This window comes from Haemaphysalis longicornis, unplaced genomic scaffold (genome assembly GCF_048455015.1).
Source record: "Haemaphysalis longicornis isolate Haplotype H1 unplaced genomic scaffold, Haemaphysalis longicornis Haplotype H1 scaffold_19, whole genome shotgun sequence".
Taxonomy (NCBI): Eukaryota; Metazoa; Arthropoda; class Arachnida; order Ixodida; family Ixodidae; genus Haemaphysalis; species Haemaphysalis longicornis.
The window spans coordinates 6,029,945-6,052,176 of record NW_027526288.1 but is presented as its reverse complement, the minus strand read 5'-3'; the positions used below and the strand labels follow the sequence as shown (position 1 = coordinate 6,052,176).

At 45.9% G+C, this 22,232-nt stretch overlaps 1 protein-coding gene across 1 annotated transcript; it reads left to right on the top strand.

The window, feature by feature from the left end:
* Window positions 1-16,629: 16,629 nt before the first annotated feature.
* Window positions 16,630-20,319, top strand: LOC144166749 (uncharacterized). Its single transcript, XM_077696242.1, has 2 exons — window positions 16,630-16,775; window positions 19,830-20,319. Exons 1-2 carry the CDS (start codon window positions 16,630-16,632, stop codon window positions 20,317-20,319), a joined length of 636 nt encoding a protein of 211 aa, XP_077552368.1.
* The last annotated feature ends 1,913 nt before the right edge of the window (window positions 20,320-22,232 follow it).

The window sequence follows — 22,232 nt, the reverse complement described above, 5'->3', positions numbered from 1 at the left end:
AGCCAAAAAGAACAAAATGGTGTCCTCCGTGTCGTGTTTTGTTGAAGCGTATTGTAAATGAATGTGACGTATGCTAATACGGCGTCCCACGTCTTGTGCTCGGTGTCGGCCTACATGCTCACCATATCTGCTATCACCTTGTTTTGACGTTCAGTCAACCCGTTCGTCTGCGGGTGATAGACTGTTGAGGTCCAAAGTGAAGTACCGCTGAGTTGCATCACTGCGTCGACAAGCCCAGCAGTAAGCGCTTAGCCTCTGTCCGTAATAAGGATGGCCGGCGCACCGTGGTGAACAATGTGAAAAACCCGGCAACCTAGAATGCGGTTCCTCGTTGGATAGCTTTCGTTTCCGCCTACCGAGTAAGGTAGTCGGTGGAGGCTATAATCCATTTGTTTCCCACGGATAGCGTCGGAAATGGTCATAAGAGGTCCATCCCGACCAGTTCAAACGGTTTCGAGGGGATTTGGCCACGGTGCAGGCGGCCCCATTGCCGTAGTGGTGGTGCTTTCAGCCGTTAGAATTCCCGACACGTGCGGATGTAATGCCGCACGGCAAAACGTTTGGGCCACTAGGGCGACTCCTGGATCCTAGTCAGAGCACGGGTGAAGCCGAGATGGCCGGCCGTCAGCTCATCGTGGAAAGCCTGCAGAACAGAACCTGGTTACGAAGCACTGCGGGAACAACAAGCAGGCAGTCTCGGCCATGAAGGGAAAAGTTCGCTGTATAGAGGACATCACCGCGGAGACCGCAGCGCTCTTAAAAACGCGCGTGGCACAATGGGCGAACGTCCCTCCAAGAAATCAATCAGAGGCCGCAGCTCGGAGTCTGCCGGTTGCTGCTCTGACACGGGGAATGCGACCAGCACGCAAAGAAAAGCGTCGTCATCGTTGTACTCATTCGTCGAGGCAACGACTGCTAGTGCTCGAGGGATACAGTCGGCATCAGCATGCTATTGGCCGTACTTGTAAACGACTTTGACGTTTAATTCTTGAAGCAGAAGGCTCCACCATTCTAATCATCCAGATGTTTGTTTTAGGCCAGTCAATCAGGAGAGTGTGTGATGGTCACTGAGCACTGTAAATTGAAAGGCATACAGGTATGGTCGAAATATAAGTACTGCCTAAACGACGGCGAGACAATCCTTTTCGGTCGCGAGTAGTTGGCTTCCAAAAGAACAACGTTCGGCTGGCGTACGCTATCACGCTTTCGGTGCCGTCTTGACATTGCAGAAGAACTGCTCCGAGTATAACGTTACCGGCGTTGGTATGAAGAGTGGCGGTGGCATGCTCATCGAAATGGGCCAGGACCGGTAATGTATGCAACCGGTGCGTGGCTCGTGGAATGCCCTCAGTTGTTCGTCATTCCAAAGGAATGCGACATCATCTCATGTAAGGTTGATCAGCGGAGCTGCAATGCGGGCGAAGGTCTCTATAAATCGCCGATAATACGAGCATTGCGCCAAAGAGCGCCTGACGGCTTTCTTGTTGGTAGGTACGCGGAACTTCGAGATGGTTCCAGTCTTAGTAGTACCAGGCCAAACACCGGCACTGCTAACCACGAAGCCGAGGAACAGGAGTTCATCTTACCCAAAATGGCACTTTTCAGGCTTTAGTGTACGTTCGGCGGATCGTATTGCATCGAGGACGGACATGAGACGTTTAAGGTATTCTTCAAACGTGGTGGAAAACACAATCACGTCCTCTAAATACACCAAGAAAGTTTGCCGCTTTATGCCCGGCAGCACGGTGTCCATCAGTCTGAAAAGTGCCTGGAGCGGAACACAAGCCGAACGGCTACATTTTAATTTCGTAGAGCCCATAATGCATCACAAAAGCGGTTTTCTCGTGGTACGTTCATCAACCTTGATCTGCTAATACCCGCGTTTAAGGCCCATATACGAAAAATAGCGGGCCGGTCGTAGTTTGTCGAGGGAGTCGTCAATGCCTCGCAACGGGTAAACACCTTTTTCAGTAACCTGGTGGAGGTTGCGGTAATCCACACAGAACCGTAATGTCCCATCTTTCTGTTTTATTAAAACGATGGGCGACTCCCAGGGGCTAGTCGACGGTGCGATGGATGACGTCGTCTTCTAGCATTTGCTGTATATGCCACCGCATCGCATCGCGCTCCTTGGGGGAAACGCGGTAAAGGTTCTGACGGATGGGCCTCGTCGTTTCTCTCGTAATTATTCGGTGTTTTTTCAGACGCGTATGATGTACAGCTGACGTGGACGAAAAACAGTCCGCACATTGTTTCGGTAGGTCGAAAAGCGCTCGGCGTTTTTCGATGACAGATTGGAGCTGACGTGTATTGAAAATTTAGCGCTCGCTGTTGCGGTGGTGCCAGTTAGGAGCACAAAACAGCCCTCTGTGTCTTCGATACATTCGAAGAAGGCTACGGTAGCCCATCTCGGTATGTGCTGGCGTTCATTGGCGAAATTGGTGACCAGGAGATTGCCGCGGCTGCCGGAACGCTGTGCCAGGCCTCTCGCGATTGCAAAGCCATGGTCGAGGAAGATAAGATATAACTTTATTTCCGGCAAGCGGGGGGCTCGAAAAAAAGTGAAATTATTTCACTTCACAAAGTCCGAGCCCCGGCTACAGACAGCTACGGGCATCTCAAAGTACCTTTTTCCCGTAAAAATCGTTTTTGTGGCATCACTACACACAGTTTTTCAGAAGTTATTTTGCTGTAACGAAGACACTTTTTAATACAAGGCTGTTTGCATGCGATGTATGCAGCTCAACAACGCTGTCGGCGGTGCAAGGAGCAACGCACGCTACTGCGACAAACGCGCAAGATCGTGGCGGCAATCTTACGTCGTCATCGGCGATAAGCAGCGGCAGACGTCGCTAGTCGGCAGGTTGCACTGGAGGCAGGTTCGTCGATTTGCTCCCCCTGCCCTCTCCGGTATCTCTAACGGCGTCGTATTAAAGCAAAAAATCCACGCCCAAGATTACTTCTTGCAGCATCAAAATAGGGTGACGGCTTGTTGGGTCCCGCCTGGTCACGTCGGCAGGTATCGCCGGATTATTGGGTGGGGGAAACAGGGCTGGGGTTAATTACGTCACTGGATCTCCGGGGCTCGGGAGGGCCGACGTGGTTAAAGGGGATTGGTGCATGATTGATGCGTTCGCTTCAGGCCACGATAGGATCGATACAACGTACCTCTACCAGTGTTACGTCTTAGTTGACGGTGTGCACACAGCAGAATGGTGATGCATCTATTTATTAGATGTAGCTCTACACCGGAGACTGCAGGCACAAGGGTATTGTGACAGCGAGTCTCAGTGAAGATGGCTGAATTAGTCTGGCACGTGAGCTTAGGGCACACACATTTAAGCCGTCATAGTCGAACAACTTGGCTCACCTAGAAGCACGGCACTAGGAATTTTACAATGCACGGCGATCACACACACCGCGAGCACAAGGCCACGGCATCTAATAGGGCACAACTAATTCTCTACATAAAGAGTTAACTTTTTTGCAATTTCTTCCACTGACTTTGTCTACCCTAGTACCCTCTTTAATGGCTCCCTCCCAGCCATTCCAATGGGCTTGCGCTAACATTGCGGAAGTTTGTCTCGCGTTGAGCACATGACTGACGAAGAATTACATTAGGGTGCCCAGCATGTCGCTACAAGTTCGAGTAGTGGTGACAGGAAGTAATGATGGCGGTTAAGCAGAGTAGAAAAAATCCACTTCGAATGCGTTCCACATAATTCCTAATTTAGTTATTGGCTGGAATGGCCAACACTTATTTGAGGCTGCATTTGAATCCTCCAACGTATAGGGTCCATGCGTCCGTTGAAGAAGAGGAAAAATAATGGAAGTGCTGCCATTAGCTGTGCCGATTATGAATACAAGCAACATGAAGAATCTGTAACGCTCTGGTGATTTGGTATTTGTTCTTCACAGCAACAGCCCTAGTCGATTGCACACCACAAATATTTTCTCCTGTGTTCCTGTTCGAGCGCACCGGCATTGATGTATTCTCGTGAACAGTGGGCCGACCAGACCCTGCCGCTTGAGCCTTGTGGGTAAAAAGTGTGCGTACTAAGCAACTTATCCGCTTGCGGGTGTGCCGTGGGCTTGGGACTGCTTCAACGAAATCTCGACTGAACATTGCACAGCACACGAAATGGCACCCGAATACTTCCGTTAAATAGAGAGAAATTTTAGGGCACTTAACAGGCGTCATACATAATCACGAGGGCAGTAGACGGCAGGCTGGGCGACAGTGATGACCGTGAAAGTGATACGAGAAATACAGCTTTAAAATTATTAAAGCAGAAACTGAATGAGGTTTCTGAAAGTAAAGAAAAGGAACAAAAGAATGAAAAAAAAATTTGTAGTGCCGCTCTTCAGTTTAACACGCGCCTTCGACCCGTTCTTGAATCATTCTTACTGAGTCGCCTTCTGGTATTAACACTAATTTCAATTAAGAATATGTTAATGTCCCCAATGTCAACCTCACGCTTTATGTGCAAAATTCAAGGGCTTTTTTTATACACATCAAGCGTTTCTTGTGCGGGCGATATCACATGGCTTCGTGCTAATTTTTTACAAGCTAGTTATTAAATGAAATACCGTGTTGTCAAACATTTAACTGCATGCACTGCCACTCGCTTAAGCAAAAGATAAGAATATTTCTAAAAAATACACGAATTTGGGATCAGGGCTCACAATGGCGAAACCCAGATTTGTGGAGTAGTAGTGCTCTCCCAGTAAAAGGGGCAGTAAAAGCCGCGCACTAGCCGTTTTTTCTCCTTGAAGCTTACCAACAGAGTAAACAATGGCGTTGCGTTCCGCGAAAACAGGACAACCGTTTGAAACCGCAAACCCTTCAGAGCTGAATTTATTGATCCGTTTGTCGTTCAAGTAAAAGGTTTTGCGAATAGTGCGCCGCGTCAGAGAAAACATGTTTGCTCATGGCACGACAACATAAGATCAAAAAAGGTGCGCAGGGTAGATTGATGGTTCGCAAGAGTCAGGTTCGACTGGACTTCGGCGTCGCATGTCTCGAATGGCAGCTACGCTTGCCTCATCTTCGCGGTAAAAGCGTGTCCTTTCGACCCCTTTCTGGGCAATTCTCTCTCCTTTGGACATGTCATTACACGCGAAGAATTCCGCAGCGAGCTAGTCAGACCCTCTCATCCTCAGCAGCATCACGGAAGAAGGCATATATTCGGTGTGCGTAGGGGACTTTTGGCATTATGGACAGCAGAAGGGAGACGTGGGCATTTCTTAAAGCTTGTATATTTATTCCAAGAAACTTGGTTTTGTAGTTTATAGCCTGCAACTTTTCAAATAGAACCTGCAACTTTTCAAATAGAAACAAATACACCTCAGTTTTGGAATAAAACTGCCGGCAAAGATTTGCTTTTTCATATGTTTCAGTAATGATTTTGTATTCACAGTGGAGTCTCTTGTAACAGTAATTCCTAGCCTAAATTTTACAAAAAAATGGTGTCTGGTGCCATGATCCCACCCTTTTTCTACCGCGTTCTAAGCTTCATTATCGTTTTACTCCTTGTGGAACGAATTCATGCAAATAGCGATCCGTTAACCACCATAGAGTTGACGACAATAGGCAGATACTTTGTCAGTATTGTGGTCAGAGACTGAGTGCAGAATTGTGTTTGTAACAAGAGGATCATGTCATTCTTCCGACGTCTCCCGAAATGCATCTCCCGATACCTATAAAGTTGTTTTTCTTTCATTGTTTGAAAATACATGAAAACCGCACATTTTGAATTCATAAACGACCGTTGCAAACCTAACAATGCCTGCTTATTTTCGAATGGTCTTTAGAGAACAGTATTTTATAAGGAAACATTTTTCGTTAGTCTGAACTAGTTTGGAGGCGACCAAAGAGTTTAAACACCGATAGTACAAAATGTACTACATTGAAATTTACTAAAGAAGCTTTGACAGTTTTATATCATCTTGTAGGGGACAAAAGCAGGGCTACTTCCATTGTTTCTTTGTAGTGGCCATGGTACATACGACAAAGGAGGTATCGGGGCTGGTCGGTTTAAGTTCATGTTTACTAGGCCCAAAAATACACTGTCCGAAAAACGGAGGTAAACACAAACGATGCGTGTGTTTGTATTTACCCCGTCTTTTGGTCTGGGTCATTTAGCGCCTGGTGAATGTACTTAAGATGTATGATTTGCGAAAACTAATAATTCCGACTTCAAGAAAATATAAAAATGGAGCATTATTCACATATTGCATTTTTGGTTACCTACAAAATCATATTCAAAGATCAGTTTGCTCCAGGAATGTCTTGTATCGTATTTTCTGACCGTTATGATTCCATGCAAAATTTCCATGCTCGATGGTATGGCAGTTTATTAACAAGGAATTGTAAGCTTGAGTCGCGATATTATTTTGTGATAGTGTGAAAAGACAGCGAAATAGATTTACCAAATATGTAACAGACTTTGTAAGGACCGACAAATAAGAGCACGCTGAAAAGTCATTAACTAAACTGGTTATACGTTAGTAAGCATAACAGTTTTAGAACCCTTACTCCTTGCAGCGTTAAGGCGAAAGAATTGTCTGTGCCACCAGCGGAAAAAGTCGTTGTGAGCCGAGTACGGTTCAAAAATTCTCGCACCGCAACTAACTAAAAAAACTGTGACGTTGACGGGAATCGATGCCAGAGACATGCATTAAGAGGCTAATGCCTTGGCCACTACTTCACGCCGATGCCACGTGGAACACATCATTCTAGGTTCTTTATATATTCAAGAGAAAAAAACTCCTCGGAAACGTAGGTATGCCCACATGCTTTAAATGCGACGAAACGTTATACATCTTCCTCTCTGCACTTTATTCTTACATCGTGTTTGTGACATTATAGTATTTCGAAGCAACCAAACACAGATTTGTGTTTCTCAGTGCGGAGTTTCGAATGGTCTGCAGTATGGAAACTACATGGAAAGGAAAGCAAAGAAGCGCACACACAAGGTAGCAAAAGGCAATTCTGATACATATCCCCAAGGGAAGGCACACTGCTTTCACCTTGCAATCATGTACTGCGACGTAAGTGCAAAGATGATTTTTTTTGCTACAACTAGACGACACGTAAAGCCCTCCACAGGTAGCTTTACAGGAATTACATCGTTGCAAGGGAAACACTCCGTATAAAATATAAAACAACAAAATAAGGTTCACTAACTAAACAAAAAAATCAATAGAACTATGAAAATACACTCAACAGTGTGCTAAAGTTATCATTCGATAGCCTCTTGACTTAAAAGAAACAGTGTAATGCTTAGAGAGTGGGGCTGTGTAGAATCATACGCGTTGCATAAAACTACTCAGGGGACACTGGACTACAATCTTACTACTAGTAACAGCTACACATTGCAAAAGGGGGTGCTGCTACCACAGAACCTGAATATTCAATATCAGACAATGCTTCCCTTTAAATACTCACTAGTCATACGGCAAATTCACTGGTGCAAGTGGCATTTTAGGCTATACATAATGCAGTAACTATTTTTGCAACTGCCTAAGTTTGGAAGACTGCCTACGGTTCGCTGGTGAAACATTTCTTATAGTTTATCCAAAATCAGCTTTGTCTAAATGGCGATAAACAAGCTTTGTATTTAAGGAGCTGAACACGAATCTGTCGACGAAACCAGATTCTCGGTGACATTGAAAGGACATACCTTAGCTCTGGAAAAGAGAATAAAATGTCTCGTTGTGCCTTTCCACCTGATTCACTTCGGTGGAACTATAGAGGTCATATATCTTAAATTTTCTCCTTGGTACGATCATAACTGCTGATAGTAGAGTTGTAACTTAAAATTTTAACGTGTCAAAAGTTCGCTCCTGTTCACAGCGTGCATTTATTGCCTGAAAAATAGAAACAATCACCAACCAACCGAAGGTGCGAGAGCTCGAAAAGATTTTTTTAGTGTAATTTGTTTGCGGTAGAACAAACCTACTCGCAAACGCGTTAGTCATCCACACACATAGCGAATTGTCAACAGACATGTCCGGGAAACCTCTTCCAAGGTCCCATTCCCATTACTGATATCCTAAATTTGAGGTTAGAAAAGCTCGCACCAATGATGGACCTTAAAACCAAAGTTTAGAGTACCCAACTGCAAACTTTACATGATATATGTCTTCCCAGGGAAAGACAACTTCACTTCCAAAGAATAATGAAATGTTTCCAAAAAAATATGCGTTTGAAAAGGGATTTTAATACAATGAAAAACACCATTGGACGTATTTATCCGGTTCTTAATTTCCATCGTTTCTTTTAAGCCTCTTCTTATTTTTAAAGTTATGAAAAACTGATCTTCCATGCCATTCCACTATGGCATATCACAAGGTAACATGCGCATAAATTCGCGCTCATCTTCCGTAAGATGGCGTATTTTCATGTTTTCAATGATACGGACTAAAAACCAGAACATTTTGCAATCATATAATTCTCTGCCGGACCTTACTCTCCCTCTATTACCGGAAAGCCCACACGGCAAGTCACCCCTTACGATGCATGACTTTCCATTCTCCTGCCCGGAAAAGCTCAGCCCTATTACGAACCCATCCTCGAGCAATGGAGGTCTGCGCAGACCAGCTCGGTACCACAGCTTCAAGAAGCCCTTGTTCAACGGCCCCTGAAATTTACGCGAAGTCGCGCTACCCTGGACATAGGAGGCTTCCCACTTCCCCGTGCTAATGTCCTCTTGTTCGAACATATGTTTTTCCCCTTCTTTCACGGCATTTTCTTCCTACTGGAGCTTTTCAGTTGTTTGTCATTGTATGATCCCATAAGCAATATTCACTTCGGTAGCGAGAGCACTTACTAAACTTGATGTTATTATGCGGTCCACGATATTTAATTGGGACATGGTCGTAATGGTCTGGTAGTTGAGATGTTCTTACTTAGAAAGTAAGAACATTGTTCTAAGAAAGTTGTCCGAACATTTTCGTCTAACCTCAGTTTAGTATGGATGCGAAATCAATACAGAAAGTGAACTTCAGGAAAGAAATGACAGTTTGGCGGCTCCAACAACATGATATCGTGTGAAACGGCACATATAAAATAATTTCCAGTATACGTCCGTTTGTATGGGTTCCTCGAAGGTTTATTGCGTATACCGCTTCCCAAATCAACCAGTTGGCCCTGTGAGGATCCGGGTATTTTATTATCTTAACTGCGTTGTGGGAGGTCTGAATAAACCAACTTACTTCTTTTCCCCAGAACTGGTTCGCTCTCATCTTGCGAGATAGACCTAAATATGATGTGACAAGCCCCATGATATAGCGCTGGCGTAGGAATCAATGCGTTTGCATGTTATTCACAGAGCCTCCTGAGCACCTACCACTCGAAGTCGACGCATAAAAGTATTGGCTCCTTTCCAAACAAGTTCCCGCTTTTGTCCCGGCTCCAGATCCGAAAGGAGGCCTTGCGCCTGGACCAAATGAAGACCACTCCGCTACTAAGCGTTGCAGTTTAGAACTGTTTTGACTGATTGAAATATTGACAAGAGTGCAATATTATAGCAACGACATAATAAAGCTGATAATACTCCGCATCGCAGCTCGACAAGGTGCAGGAGCGCTCCCTCTTTCTTCAAGGGAGCCAGAATGTGCTTAGCCATCTGAAGAAGTCATTAGACAACTAAGGAAGTTGGCAATGTTCTAAAACTTGGGACAGTGAAGGGTTTTAACATACGTGACCAGAGTGGTGTCCTTTCGGAACAATGGTAACGCGCGGGAAAAGCTGATGCACCATAAAAGCTGATATTTGAGAATTCTGAAGATGTCGGCAAGGCTGTCAGCTGTCTACTATCCAAAACAAGCTTTCGGAGCCACAACGTCATGTCGCTGCAGTAGTGTACTCGACACAAAGTCCCAACCTTTACTTGACATAGGATTCCGTCAATACAAAAGAAAGCTATGTTTACTCCACGCGGGCAGCGCCCAGGAACGGAGAGAAAAGTGCACGGTTTCAGTATCGTAGGTGTGAGTGGATGCACGTGCAGTACGGGTATCCACTGCACGTACATCCACAGTCGTTCGAGATTCCGTCGTCCGCCGACATTTTACGGACGGCTTTTAGTACAGGTTTTGACGTGGTGGTGGGGTGAAATTTAAAAAAAGACAAAAATCTTTCATTAGCTCCTCAAAGTGCCGAACATGATGAAAGGTAGAAGGCTGTCCAGATAGTTGTGTGCAATGCTGGTCCGACTTGAAACGCTGCAAACTGTAAAATGGAACGTTAATAAGCAATCGTTTCGGTGACCAATCTTGGGAGCGTACTGCTGATGTGAGCCTAATACTTTATATGGCAACGAAGTGAACATTTGGGCTGATTGGCACATTTAAGTTTGGCGTAATGAGCTCACGGTAGGCCGAAGGGCTCATTAAAAGCCACACGCTTTATTTCCGTGAACGTCCTGTAAAAACAGGCTGAATAATGAAAGTTGAAACACTAACCAAAAATGTCATGTCTATACGCTACGCTTGACGCTACAACTGACATCTAATTTGTTATCATAGTCCAGCTAATGATTGGAGCGCTTACACACGTGTCATCGCAAGAGATTGATATTAAACAATTCACTACTTTGTGAGGTTCGTCCGTCACTGTAAAATTGATAATTTTCCTCTGGGTTAGTACAGATGTGCAGTTGCGCTTTAGGGAGGGCTGACAGATTACTATTTGGCCCGCCTTTTAACGAGTTCGCTTGCTCGCGCTGGCGATCTATACAGCTGCCTGTCTTGCCTATGTAGTATCGTCTACATGACAAAATAACTTCAAATGCAGCTTTTATGCACTATTGGACCAATTTTCGAGCGTGATTGTTTGTGACCAGAGGCTTCCTACGGCATCTTCATTCCCCGTTTACAAAGACCGCAACTTTGTTGCGGGGTTAAAAAAGGACGTTTACCCCAGACATTTGCGCGATTCTTTTCACCTTGTGCGAAGCGTGATGTATATGCAGTATGAGAGAGAATGGTTTTATCTCGCACTCGTATTGTTCGGATTTTTATTTTTATTCAGGCAAAAAGTGCTCTGAAACACCATTGATAAGACAGGTTGAAAGGAAGCTTGGCTTAATTTGTCAATTACCGATAGAATCTCAATTCCAGCACACGTTCCGTGGAGTCCCTAAGAGTTGCTTTCGCACTAGCTTTGGCTGCACTCGTTTAAAAAAAGTACTTTTATGTCGTTTGAAAACTAAACTGTCCGTTCTTCAACTCTGGCTTTTTAGACGAACATCACAGACGGCCCCGGTGAAATCAATTCTGCTGGTTTCAAAATATTTTATGTCATCAGAGAAAATTCCTTGCGCCGTGCCAACTGGTTTATTTGTTAGCGTAAAATAATAGTGCACTAAGCCGGCGGTGGTGTCATCAGTACGCGTTTTTAACAAAGGCGCACTGTCGTAGAGCAGGCCGCGGACCGGGGAGAAAGGAATGCGAGCGGGTGCCGAGCGGCTTCCGCCAGAACTGCATACAGAACGCAGGCCTCGCATTGAACTCAAGAATAGTCGCTTCAGCGTGCACCAAGCCCTTGTTTTTGGCCCCTTGGTAGACAAGGATGGTGTGCGACCAGACCCGCACAAGACTGAGGCTGTCGCTAAAGGATTCAAGAAGATTTCTTGTCCTCTGCTCGTATTTTCGACGCTTCGTACCCAGATCTGCGAACATTGCGTCTCCCCTAACGCGCCTGCTTCAAAAATATGTCCCTTTCATCTGGACTGGAGAATGTGATGAAGCTTTCCGCCAGCTGAAGTCTGTGCTTACATCGGGGCCAATCCTGCGACATTTAGACCACCTAGCCCCTATTGAAGTTCGCACGGAGGCTAGCGGAGGGGGCATTGGTGCCGTGCTAGTTTAACGCCATGACGGCCGTGAACACGTTATTGCTTATGCGAGTCGTTCGCTGAGCAAAGCCGACCGTAATTACACGGTAACGGAGCAAGAGTGACTGGAAGTCATATTCGCGACTCGATGCTTTCGTTGTTACCTGTACGGCCACAACTTTAGAGTAGTTACGGACCACCACTCACTGTGTTTGCTTGTGAACATCCGCGACCCGTCAGGTCGTGTTGCATGTTGGGGTTTGCGTCTTCATGAATTCAACTTTACGGTCACCTACAAGGGCGGCCGCAAACATTCTGACTCAGACTGTCTTTCCCGCCTCCCAATGGAAACAACAGACGGCGATTCGGATATACTTGACGACTATCCTGCAGCTGTGACAACGGAGTTTCCCGACCTCAGTACATTCAAGAAAGCACAACTGCAAGATCCGCACCTAGCATCACTGTTCGATTCAGCACGTCACAGTCCAACGCGCAGCTCCTTCTTTGTGCACGACGGGTTACTCTACAAAACGAATTACTCGTCCACCGGTTCCTGATTGCTTGTTGTGGTTCCTCAAAGCTTACTTACTTCGGTTCTCAATGCTATGCATGACGATGTCACTGCGGGCCACATGGGACTTGCTCGGACGCTGCACCGCACGCGTCAGATCTTTTACTGGCCCAAAATGTGTCATGTGACAGAACGATACATCGCGAGTTGCCCCGAATGTCAACAGCATAAAACTCCTGCGTCAAGGCCACTTGGCGAACTGCACCCGGTAAACCCACCGCACTCTCCATTCGAGAAAGTTGGTATCGACCTTCTCGGTCCATTCAGACGGTCAGCACACGGTAACCAGTAACCTCACAGGCCAGCACTGATGCAGACAGCAAGAGTGCTCTCGCACAGGCCTCAAATAAAGCACGTCTCTCTCTCTCTCTCTCTCTCTCTCTCTCTCTCTCTCTCTCTCTCTCTCTCTCTCTCTCAGTAACCGTTGGACATGTCTGCGTGGAATACCTTTCCCGTTACACAGACAGCTGTGCTCTCATCAGGTACTGCCACCGAGGTCAAAATCTTTCTTTTTCACCATATTCTGCTCCACCACAGCCCGCCTCGCGTCATCATCAATGACCGTGGGCGCTAATTCACTGCTGATGTTGTCGAAGAACTGCTCCGGCATTCTTTCTCGCAGCTTCGGCACTCAACCCCTTATCATCCGCAAATGAACGGCCTCACTAAGCGCACCAATCGGACACTTATCAACATGATAGCTACGAACATAGATTTCAAACAAAAACTGGGACGCCATCTTGCCCTTCATTACGTACGCATACAATGTCACCCGGCACGAGACCGCAGGATACAGCCCTTTCTACCTCCTTTATGCGCGTCCGCCGTCGAGCACTTCGGACACGATTTTTCCATTTTCTCTGAACGATGACCGCAGCGTAGCCAAGACTCTCTGCTTCACTGAAGAGGCCCGTCGAATCGCTCGCTTACGTACACTGACCTCGCAAAACCGGTCGCAGTTGCGCTACGACAGCTACCACCGAGACACGTCGTTCAGAAGAGGAGATTCTGTATGGCTTTGGACCCCCCTCCGCCAACGCGGTTTGTGTGAGAAGCTGTTGGCAGACTACACAGGGCCATTTGTGGTTCGCAATCGTATAAGCGCTGTGAACTACGTCATTTCACGGCTCCTTAGAAATGGCAGACCAAGCAGCAGGTCTTAAACAGTTCACGTCGCCTGTCTCAAACCCTGCTTCTCGCGCGGCTTGCCTTGAGTGGACCGGAGGGCAACGCCTCCACCGGGGAAATGTTACGCTGTCTATTCACGGTCCACAACGTCAAGTCACCCAAGGAATTGACCAAAGAATTTAAGGGAAGATGCTGTCAAGGTAGAGGAAGACGAGGTTGCTAGCGTTCGCGGCTGCAGTCCGACATAGTAAGCTACCCCTTGTTTACTTGGGGGGACCGTCCTTCCCCGCACGTAACAATGTATAACTATAAATAAATAAATAAATAAATAAAAAAATGAATATATATATATGTTTATATATATATAAGGTTAGTAGAGACAGTGACAAACGAGAAAGACTTAGAAAATAAAAATAAGTTTACTGACGTTTCAGGGAGAGGACTCCCTTTCTTCAGAGGACTCCCTTTCTTCAGACTCTGAAGAAAGGGAGTCCTCTCCCTGAAACGTCAGTAAACTTATTTTTATTTTCTAAGTCTTTCTCGTTTGTCACTGTCTCTACTAACCTTATTTTTTTCGCGCTCTGTCTGAGTTTTTATCTTTTCTTTATATATATATATATATATATATATATATATATATATATATATATATATATATATATATATATACATATATATATGTGCGCCGGAAAAAACGGCGCATTTTTTCTCGACATGAATTTTCTATTATTTATTCCTGCATAAAAAAAAGGCAATCATACCTCATTCGGCACTGTAAAACACTGTTAAAACGCCAAACAGCACTGGTAATAAGGACTGCAACTTTGATATGTGTCCTTACGGAATCCCTCGTCCCGTACGTCTCTGTTCTACAATATATATATATATATATATATATATATATATATATATATATATATATATATATATATATATATATATATATATATATATATATATATATATATATATATATATATATATATATATATATATATATATATATGTATATATATATATATATATATATAAATATATATATATATATATATATATATACATATATATACATATATTTATGTACATATATATATACTCACATTTTCTTAGTAACACTGAAGGCCGGGATACTCGAAGAAACAATGAAAAATTATAATGTTTACTGACGTTTCAGGAAGAAGACCTACGGAAGAAGAATGCAGGGTATGCTGAGTTCGATGTTATATATACCACATGTAGCAATGCAGAAAGTAGGGCAAGGAAGTGCGCATGTTCATATATTTGGACTATGGGTTGAAGGCAGCGAAAAAGAGAAGTAAAGAGGAAAACCAACCAAAATCTCGTGGTTCGAACGTAAGAGAGGACAAGGAGAGGAGAAAAAACAATCAACTGAAAATATAATTCATTGCTGCAACTTTTCGAGGCAAGGGGGGGGGGGTAAGACAGTTGTCAAAGAAAGACATTCCCATGCACGCATATGACGTCCATCTTGCCATCCAGGCATCCAGCGTGACTGTCTTCAATCACGTGACTCTGAGTCTGTCAGGCATCCAGCCTGACAGACTCAGAGTCACGTGATTGAAACATGACAGAGTACTATACTTGGTTTGTGGCGCTGGGAGGAAAGGGAAGAGAACACAAAGACAGTCGGACAGGGAGATTCGAGAGGAAATGAGCCTACATTCCTCTACAAAGAGCAGCAGAAAAAAAAAATAGACAGGGGAAAATACGTCAGGCAAAGAACGACAAAAAAAAAGAAGACGGGGGCACGCACATGACGCGGACATGGAAGGTGCACATCTTGGCACAGCGCGGCATCAGGAAATCTCGAAGCGTTCATAAATGAGTATTAGCAGAAAAGAAGACAATAAAGGAAGGGGAAGGGAAAGCAACCATCGACGCTCGAGTGCTCAAGTGGAATACTAGGTGGGAATATCAAAGCTAGCAATGGTACCGGGGCCTTCCACCCAGGTCGTAATTTCGAGACTGAGTGGACAGTTTTGGTTACGTGACGCCACCGTGGTAATGTGCGCGGCGCAAGGACGCAACCAAAATCGGCTACTGGGTGTCGCCAAATGATGGGTGATAATTATCGGGGGAATTAATAAAAAATGCATAAGAATGTTCTGACAGATCGAGAATTTTGGCATATGAATAAGAAAGATAGGGGGGAGAAGGCGGAAGCCAGAATTTTAATCGGAGGAAAGATCCGTCAGTTTTCCATAACTTTTATTGATGCCGAACTACGCTGACTTAAAGCTACAGACAAGGTACTACACTCAGAAGTTGGATGGTGATGGGTTCTAAACTAGATTCAAGAAATGTGGTCTCCAGCTGTTTAAAAGAATTACCAGTAGGGTTCAATGCCTTCATAGACGCAAAGAAGGGCACGTGTTCGCATGAGAGCGGTGATTGGTGAATCTTAAACGGAAGGGTGTTTCAGTCTCACCGATGTATTGTTTGCTGCGGAGTGTGAATTCCAGGAGGTATACGAAGTTGGCGCAGTCACTGCTAAGGTTCTCTTTATATTGACATAAACTGGTAACCGCATGCACGCGCCTGCGCGCTAGATTTTATGCGCTCGCGTGTTCACGGAAATTGCGCGCCTGGCGAAGCGCGTCGCGTTCGGTAAGGTCTGGCTATGCCAGATATTGTTACACGCGCCGGAAGTTGCTTCCTCGGCAGCAGCCAATCAAACGCCGCTGCCGCGGGCTTCCGCTCCACCTGTCTCTCAGCCGCAATGGCCGCCGTCAGAAAGTTGTCGGCGATGGCGCTAAACAATGAAAAATTGATCTCTTGTGTGGCCAGCCGGACGTCCTTGTGGTTGGCCACGCACAAGGACCACAAAAACCGACAAGTGAAAGATGCCTTGTGAAAGGAAGTGTGCGAAATAATGTTTCCGGGATAGGTCAGCAAAGATACGTATGGCGCGTCTCCGCCGGCTTGACAGGTTGTGTGAAAGCAGCGGCCGTTATTTCATTTCGTCTACGCAGAGTGCATCACTGCGCTACAAAAACGGGTGAGATTCTTGAGGGACAAGTTCAGGAGGCTGTTCGTCCTAGCCGAGAAAAATAAAAAAGCGGCATGGGCACCGAAGACGCCGACGACTCCGACACACAAGACGACGACGACGATGAAGGGAACCCGCCAGCCGACAGTGCGGTGCAGCCCGCTTCGTGGCCGTTCTACGAGCAGCTGCTGTTCCTGCGCGACACGATGACCGCCCGCAAGTAAGTTTATTGACGCTTTTATTGGCATTACGGACTAGCGAAAGAGAAAAGCTCGCATATTTTTCGGGTCAAATAAAGTAGCTTCTGATTGTGAGCCTTGCGGGAATGTTGGCGAATGTTGCTAATAGGGAGGCGAAGCTAAAGTTTGCCGGGCGAGGGAAGCGCTGCCCTCTCCCCGGAGGGGGAGTACGCCGGGGCGGCGGCCTATTCGGCACGTGCTTTTTTCGCTGCGCACGTGCTGCATTTCTCGCGCTAGGAAGAGGGCTGGGTAAAATTTTCTTTCGACTTATGAAAGCATACACATTAGCACGTGTCCAGCAAGTTCGGTTTAAACGTAGAGTAGTTATTGAGTTCATTTGTGTCGACGTTTGTCTTATCGTCTGCTACAGACGCGCCGCCTGCTTCCCGCCGCTCGACCGGCAGACTGCCCCGACGATTTTAAGGGGGGAAACGCGTTGTTCGGCGGTCGTCGGTTGCTCTTTTCTTCTGCAAGGCGACAGCTGTTCAGCTGGTCACAGCATACTTTTCTCTTGTTTGTTACTCCCTTCGCGTGCTCGCCCTTCTGACATCCGGACTTTCTGGACTGCAGAAACTCTGACGCTTGCAAGAAATGTAAGATAAACGTGATTGATTATGGTTAATAGGTTATTTCTTACTCTCGAAACAATCAGCTGCATCTTATAAAAACGCATTAAAAAGGCACACGCTAATTAAGGGGTGCGCTGACAGCGCCTCATTTCTATTTTACTTGTCCTTGAAGAAATTTTTGTTCGCAATGTTTGTCACCCGCTTGGAGTACAAGTATGGGTTAGCGTGACAGTTCGCGGAAACAACAGAACAGCTTGTGACGTATAACTTTTAATTACTATAATATACAGAATTTGGTGTATACCTCTTTTAATTACCAGTATTTCTAAATGTGGGAAAAAAGCTAACAACGCAGCAATCCCGTCCAGAACACAAGTCACAATGACAAGATGGACCAGAGCTACTACAGCCAGGTAAATCGCTAGAAACTATTTTTTTTTCACCCATGCAAAATGTCAACCTATTGTGTTATATATGGACGATATCGAACGGCACCAGCTAAACAACTCCGAAGTTCATTTATTATAGCGGAAAACAATCATTGGCAGCATGCATTAAAAAAGTGTAGAGGGGAGGACTCGTTAGAACACTAGTTCGCATTTTCAAAGCCGGGTAATGTAAACTGAAAGCACACAGATACAAACAAAATGTGTCAACTTATTTCACCTTTCGAACTGCAGTGATCCATGCTTAGCGTCTATCCTTTTGGTGCGCTTTCGCGGGGAATATGCAGAATTTAATGAATGGATCCTCTTCTTTCGCCTTGTTACTGTCGTGGCAGCTGACCATGCAACAATATGGGGTTTTTTTTTTCGCTTTCAGTTTCATCTTTTCGTTTCGGGTTAGTAAGGAGTGTTCCCGCCGCTCTTTGTACGTGCTGGCTTAAGTGGCTCGCGCAGCCGGCGGTCTCTTTGTCGCATTCGTGAGTAGGAGGCTGGATGCCTCAAGCGGTGCGGGAGACAGCGCGAGCTGCGCGAGCTGCACGTGCACTTGCTAGACGCGGAGGAGCGGGCCGGGGGGTCGGCTGCTGTCGCAGTCGTTTCGCGATGACTGAGGTGGTTAGACCAGCCAAGGGTCGCCTACAAGAGCACTCTTTATCCCGTGAAACCACCGGGGCGCTCGGCCGTTAGACTGGCATGTAGCAGACGACGCGTCTCTAGCAGACGACAAGACAAGCACCGGCAAAAATGGACCCAGTAGCTACTCTACGTGTAAACCGAACTTGCTGGACACGTGCTAATGTGTATGCTTTCATAAGTCGAAAGAAAATTTTACCCAGCCCTCTTCCTAGCGCGAGAAATGCAGCACGCGCGCAGCGAAAAAAGCACGTGCCGAATAGGCCGCCGCCCCGGCGTACTCCCCCTCCGGGGAGAGTGCAGCGCCACCCGGCGATCGTTCCGGAGCCTATACACCACAGAATTTTACACGAAGCGCGGCGAGTCAAGGTAAGAATGCAGAAAGAGTGCTTATTGCGTATGTGTATTTCTGTCCGGTACACACCCAGTGTGCATACTTTTGCGCCGTACCTCGCGACCCCGCACCAGGATGGAGTCTTGATTGAAAGCTCAAAATTGCTTGCAACAGTACCAAAACCACATCTGTAAATGTGCAGTGTAATGAAAGGTTTAAACTGGGGGTGCTCGAAAAGTGGAAACCTATAGTAATTAAGACTTGCTTGATTATTTCAAGCTGAAGCCAACACAATTGAGCATTTTAGTGCTTTGAGAGATTGGTGGAGCCGCTCATTGGAGAACCTCATTGGAGAAGCAGTGTTATCCAGATGCAGAAGGGATTCCCTTGCAGTTCTTGGAACCATCTAGGAAGTCTACACTACTCAGATGTACAAGTGGTGCCAAAGGTTCCCAAACCCTGTTGCATAGTCATTATCCTGGATACCTTTCAGACAGATGTAGAAGTTGCAAACAGGGGGCTGATCTTACACATATATTATGGGAATGGCTTCGAGCTACCTCTTGGAACCACTTAGTTATTAGTGATGAGCAGTGGGAGACTGCTCCTCAGCTCAGATCCGGCGGATCAGCTCTGGGACATTCTGTTAGCCGAAGACGGTGCTAGGACCCAAAGGCACCTGGCTGATGTCTAGGATGCAAAGCTATAGGCTCTCCTAAACTGGACAAATAAATGCTCTTTCCCTCTCTCCCTCTTATAATTAAAAACAAAACAATTATAATTCTGTTCGCACGCACTATGCTGTAATGTTGGCATGTTTGACGTTGCATTAACGATCACCTACGTAAACACGCTAACTTGCACAAAGGGTCGGCCGGCAGCCGGAACATAAAAAAGCAATTCAGAATGGCATGCGAGATCCATGGAGCTTTCTGTATAACACAGTGCAGGAACAAATGTGCTGTCGGCTTGAATTTTTCCATGTTTCAGGCCAAACATTGACACTTTTTTACACTCGTATACACCAAGAGATACACCTTCATTTTTGCTGTGCAGGACTTCTGGCAATTTCAAGCCACAGAAGAGGCAGAAAAAGCAGGATATCCGGCAAGTGGGACGTCAGGAGAGGGCAGAAAGTCTTTTTAGAGAAATGTCTCACAGCCAATTTGACAGCATCAAATTTGACGAGACCGACGACCACGCTGGTCTGTACCCAGCGCCGGTGGTGTCGGTTGAGTGTGCCCCGTTGCTGCCGGAACCAGCGTCGCTATTGCTTGAGTCAACACAGTCATCAAGTGAGTCGGCACGATCAGCTCTGGGAACTGCGCCATCGCTTGGGTTGGCGGCGACGTCACTGCAAAGCCAAGGGTCCAGCCTTGCCAGCATGTCTGCCATGCAAACACCTAAAAAAAAGAAAAAGAAAGACGACGATGACAGTTTGCTGATAGAGCACCTTGGAAAACTAACAAAGAGTCTAGAGGAACAGGACGACCATTATCATTTGGCGTTGTCGCTCGTGAGGCCAATGAGAGAAGCAAAAGATTAATACCACTAGGACATGCGCATGAAGAGTATGGAAGTGATCAAACGATTTAAGAGTAGCTGAAGGGTGGTGCCGCTTGTCCTTTTTAGAGCTGACAAAACGCGGGCATACAGAATGAGGCATGTTGACTTGCATGGTGCTACACGCGTGGGTTAACACTAGATGGGTAAACATGATGCAGGGTGTGTTTGCTATTAAAGGAGAAGTTTACTTGCAACAAAGTGGGTGCAGCCCCTGCTCTTGTAGGCGCTTGAGAGCCCCTTCTTTGGAGACCCCTGGCTGGTGCCACTGCCAAGGCACCTCTCCAGCGCTGCTGCAAAAGGCAGAGAAGAGGGCCCTGGCATCTGAAGCATCTGATCCGAAGTTCCATGACTGCGTCCCTTGAAGCGGGAAATAGCAGGGGTCCACGTGCTCTCACCCCGACGCCTGCTGATTGCCTTGCCTCCATTTCCCTGCGACCACATTCCAGAACTGGTCTTTGCAGTCTAAGAACTGCTGGGATTGTTCGTTCAGGACGGACAAGAAATTGTGGAGAACACACACCGCTTTCACCACAAAATCCACATTCTTGGGTAGGAGTGGGATTTTTCTCAGCAGAATGCGCCACCTGGCTGCCGTGATGCCAAAGGCATTCTCTGCGCACCTCCTGGTAAAACGAAATAACATTAGTGCGAAATAGGTTTCAGAAGAAGTAACCTTTTAAAACCGATACTGTAGACTATATTTTGAACTACAGCTACAAGACAACCAACGTAAAAGGAGTACAGTGCTAGTACCGGCTAACTTTAGCGGTCAAGTAGCACACACATGGTAAAGCAACACAAACACATTTGGTGTCGAAGTCTCGATTAATCTTTCGACTCGCACAGATCTTCTGTGCGACAAACTTGTTTCCTGTCTTGATCACGGTAATGTACCGCTGCATTATAATGACTACTCAGCATTTATTGTCGAAGCAAAAATGGCGGATCATTTTTTTACTTGCTGTCATCCGTGGGTATGTGGCCAGACCTCTTGCATTCCAATCGATACTATTCTCTAGTGCACATGCGCACCAGTTGCCCTTGTATCTACTGTCAAATACGTAGGTTTATTGTTTGATTTTTGATACATCTTAAGATAGCCGATCAGCACACGTATATAACGAACTCCAAAAGGTTGCTTGTCTCATGTGTTACATTAGTGTTATGCCCACTGGACATACATAAATCTTTTGTGCTTGCTTACAGTGTGTTGCGGTATGGCATTCGCAAATTTTATTTCTGTACCACCTTCCAGAAATACGCCAATTGAAATCTGCACTTATGCTTGGAATGCATAGCTTACCACAAGTCGCATAAGCTGCTATGCATGCCTGATTTTTCTGTGCTGTTCAGACAGACAGTGCTGCTGCTGAAAAATATTTTCATACAGCATACTTCACGCCATGTACCCGACACAATACACTGTCAACTGAAAATACTGCACACAGAAAGGCACCCTGTACCACATCGTTTGGGAGTGCTCCCACACGCCGCAACTCACACCAAACCCCAATCCTTCCTTTCAGCAGTGGGTGGAGATGCTGACCAGTTCTGACCTCTCCGACCAGCAAACGTTGGTCGAAAGAGCGAAGAAGGCCGGTAGACTCCAAGGGGTCCTAGACTGAGGACTCCTCTCACCGGGTGGGTGCCCCTGACACCAGCACCTTGCTGTTTAATAAAAGTTTATTTCTCCTCCTCCTCATACTGAGTTTGTACTAAGTATGGTGGGCTGTACCCAGAGTTTGAACTAAGTATTGAGAGCTGTACATTGTGCACTTTTTCTGACTCTTCTGTTTTTAGCTGTTTTCCCTCTGAATTGTTTTTGCTCAACAACCCTGCACTGAAATTAAGAGCGGCTGTTTTAGAGCTGTGGCTGACTATATGCTTTAGAAT

Coding starts and splice junctions, on each gene's coding strand:
- LOC144166749 (XM_077696242.1), top strand. CDS start 16,630: ATGGGCACCGAAGACGCCGACGACTCCGACACACAAGACGACGACGAC. Junction 16,776..19,829: donor GACACGATGACCGCCCGCAA/GTAAGTTTATTG, acceptor TTTGCTGTGCAG/GACTTCTGGCAATTTCAAGC.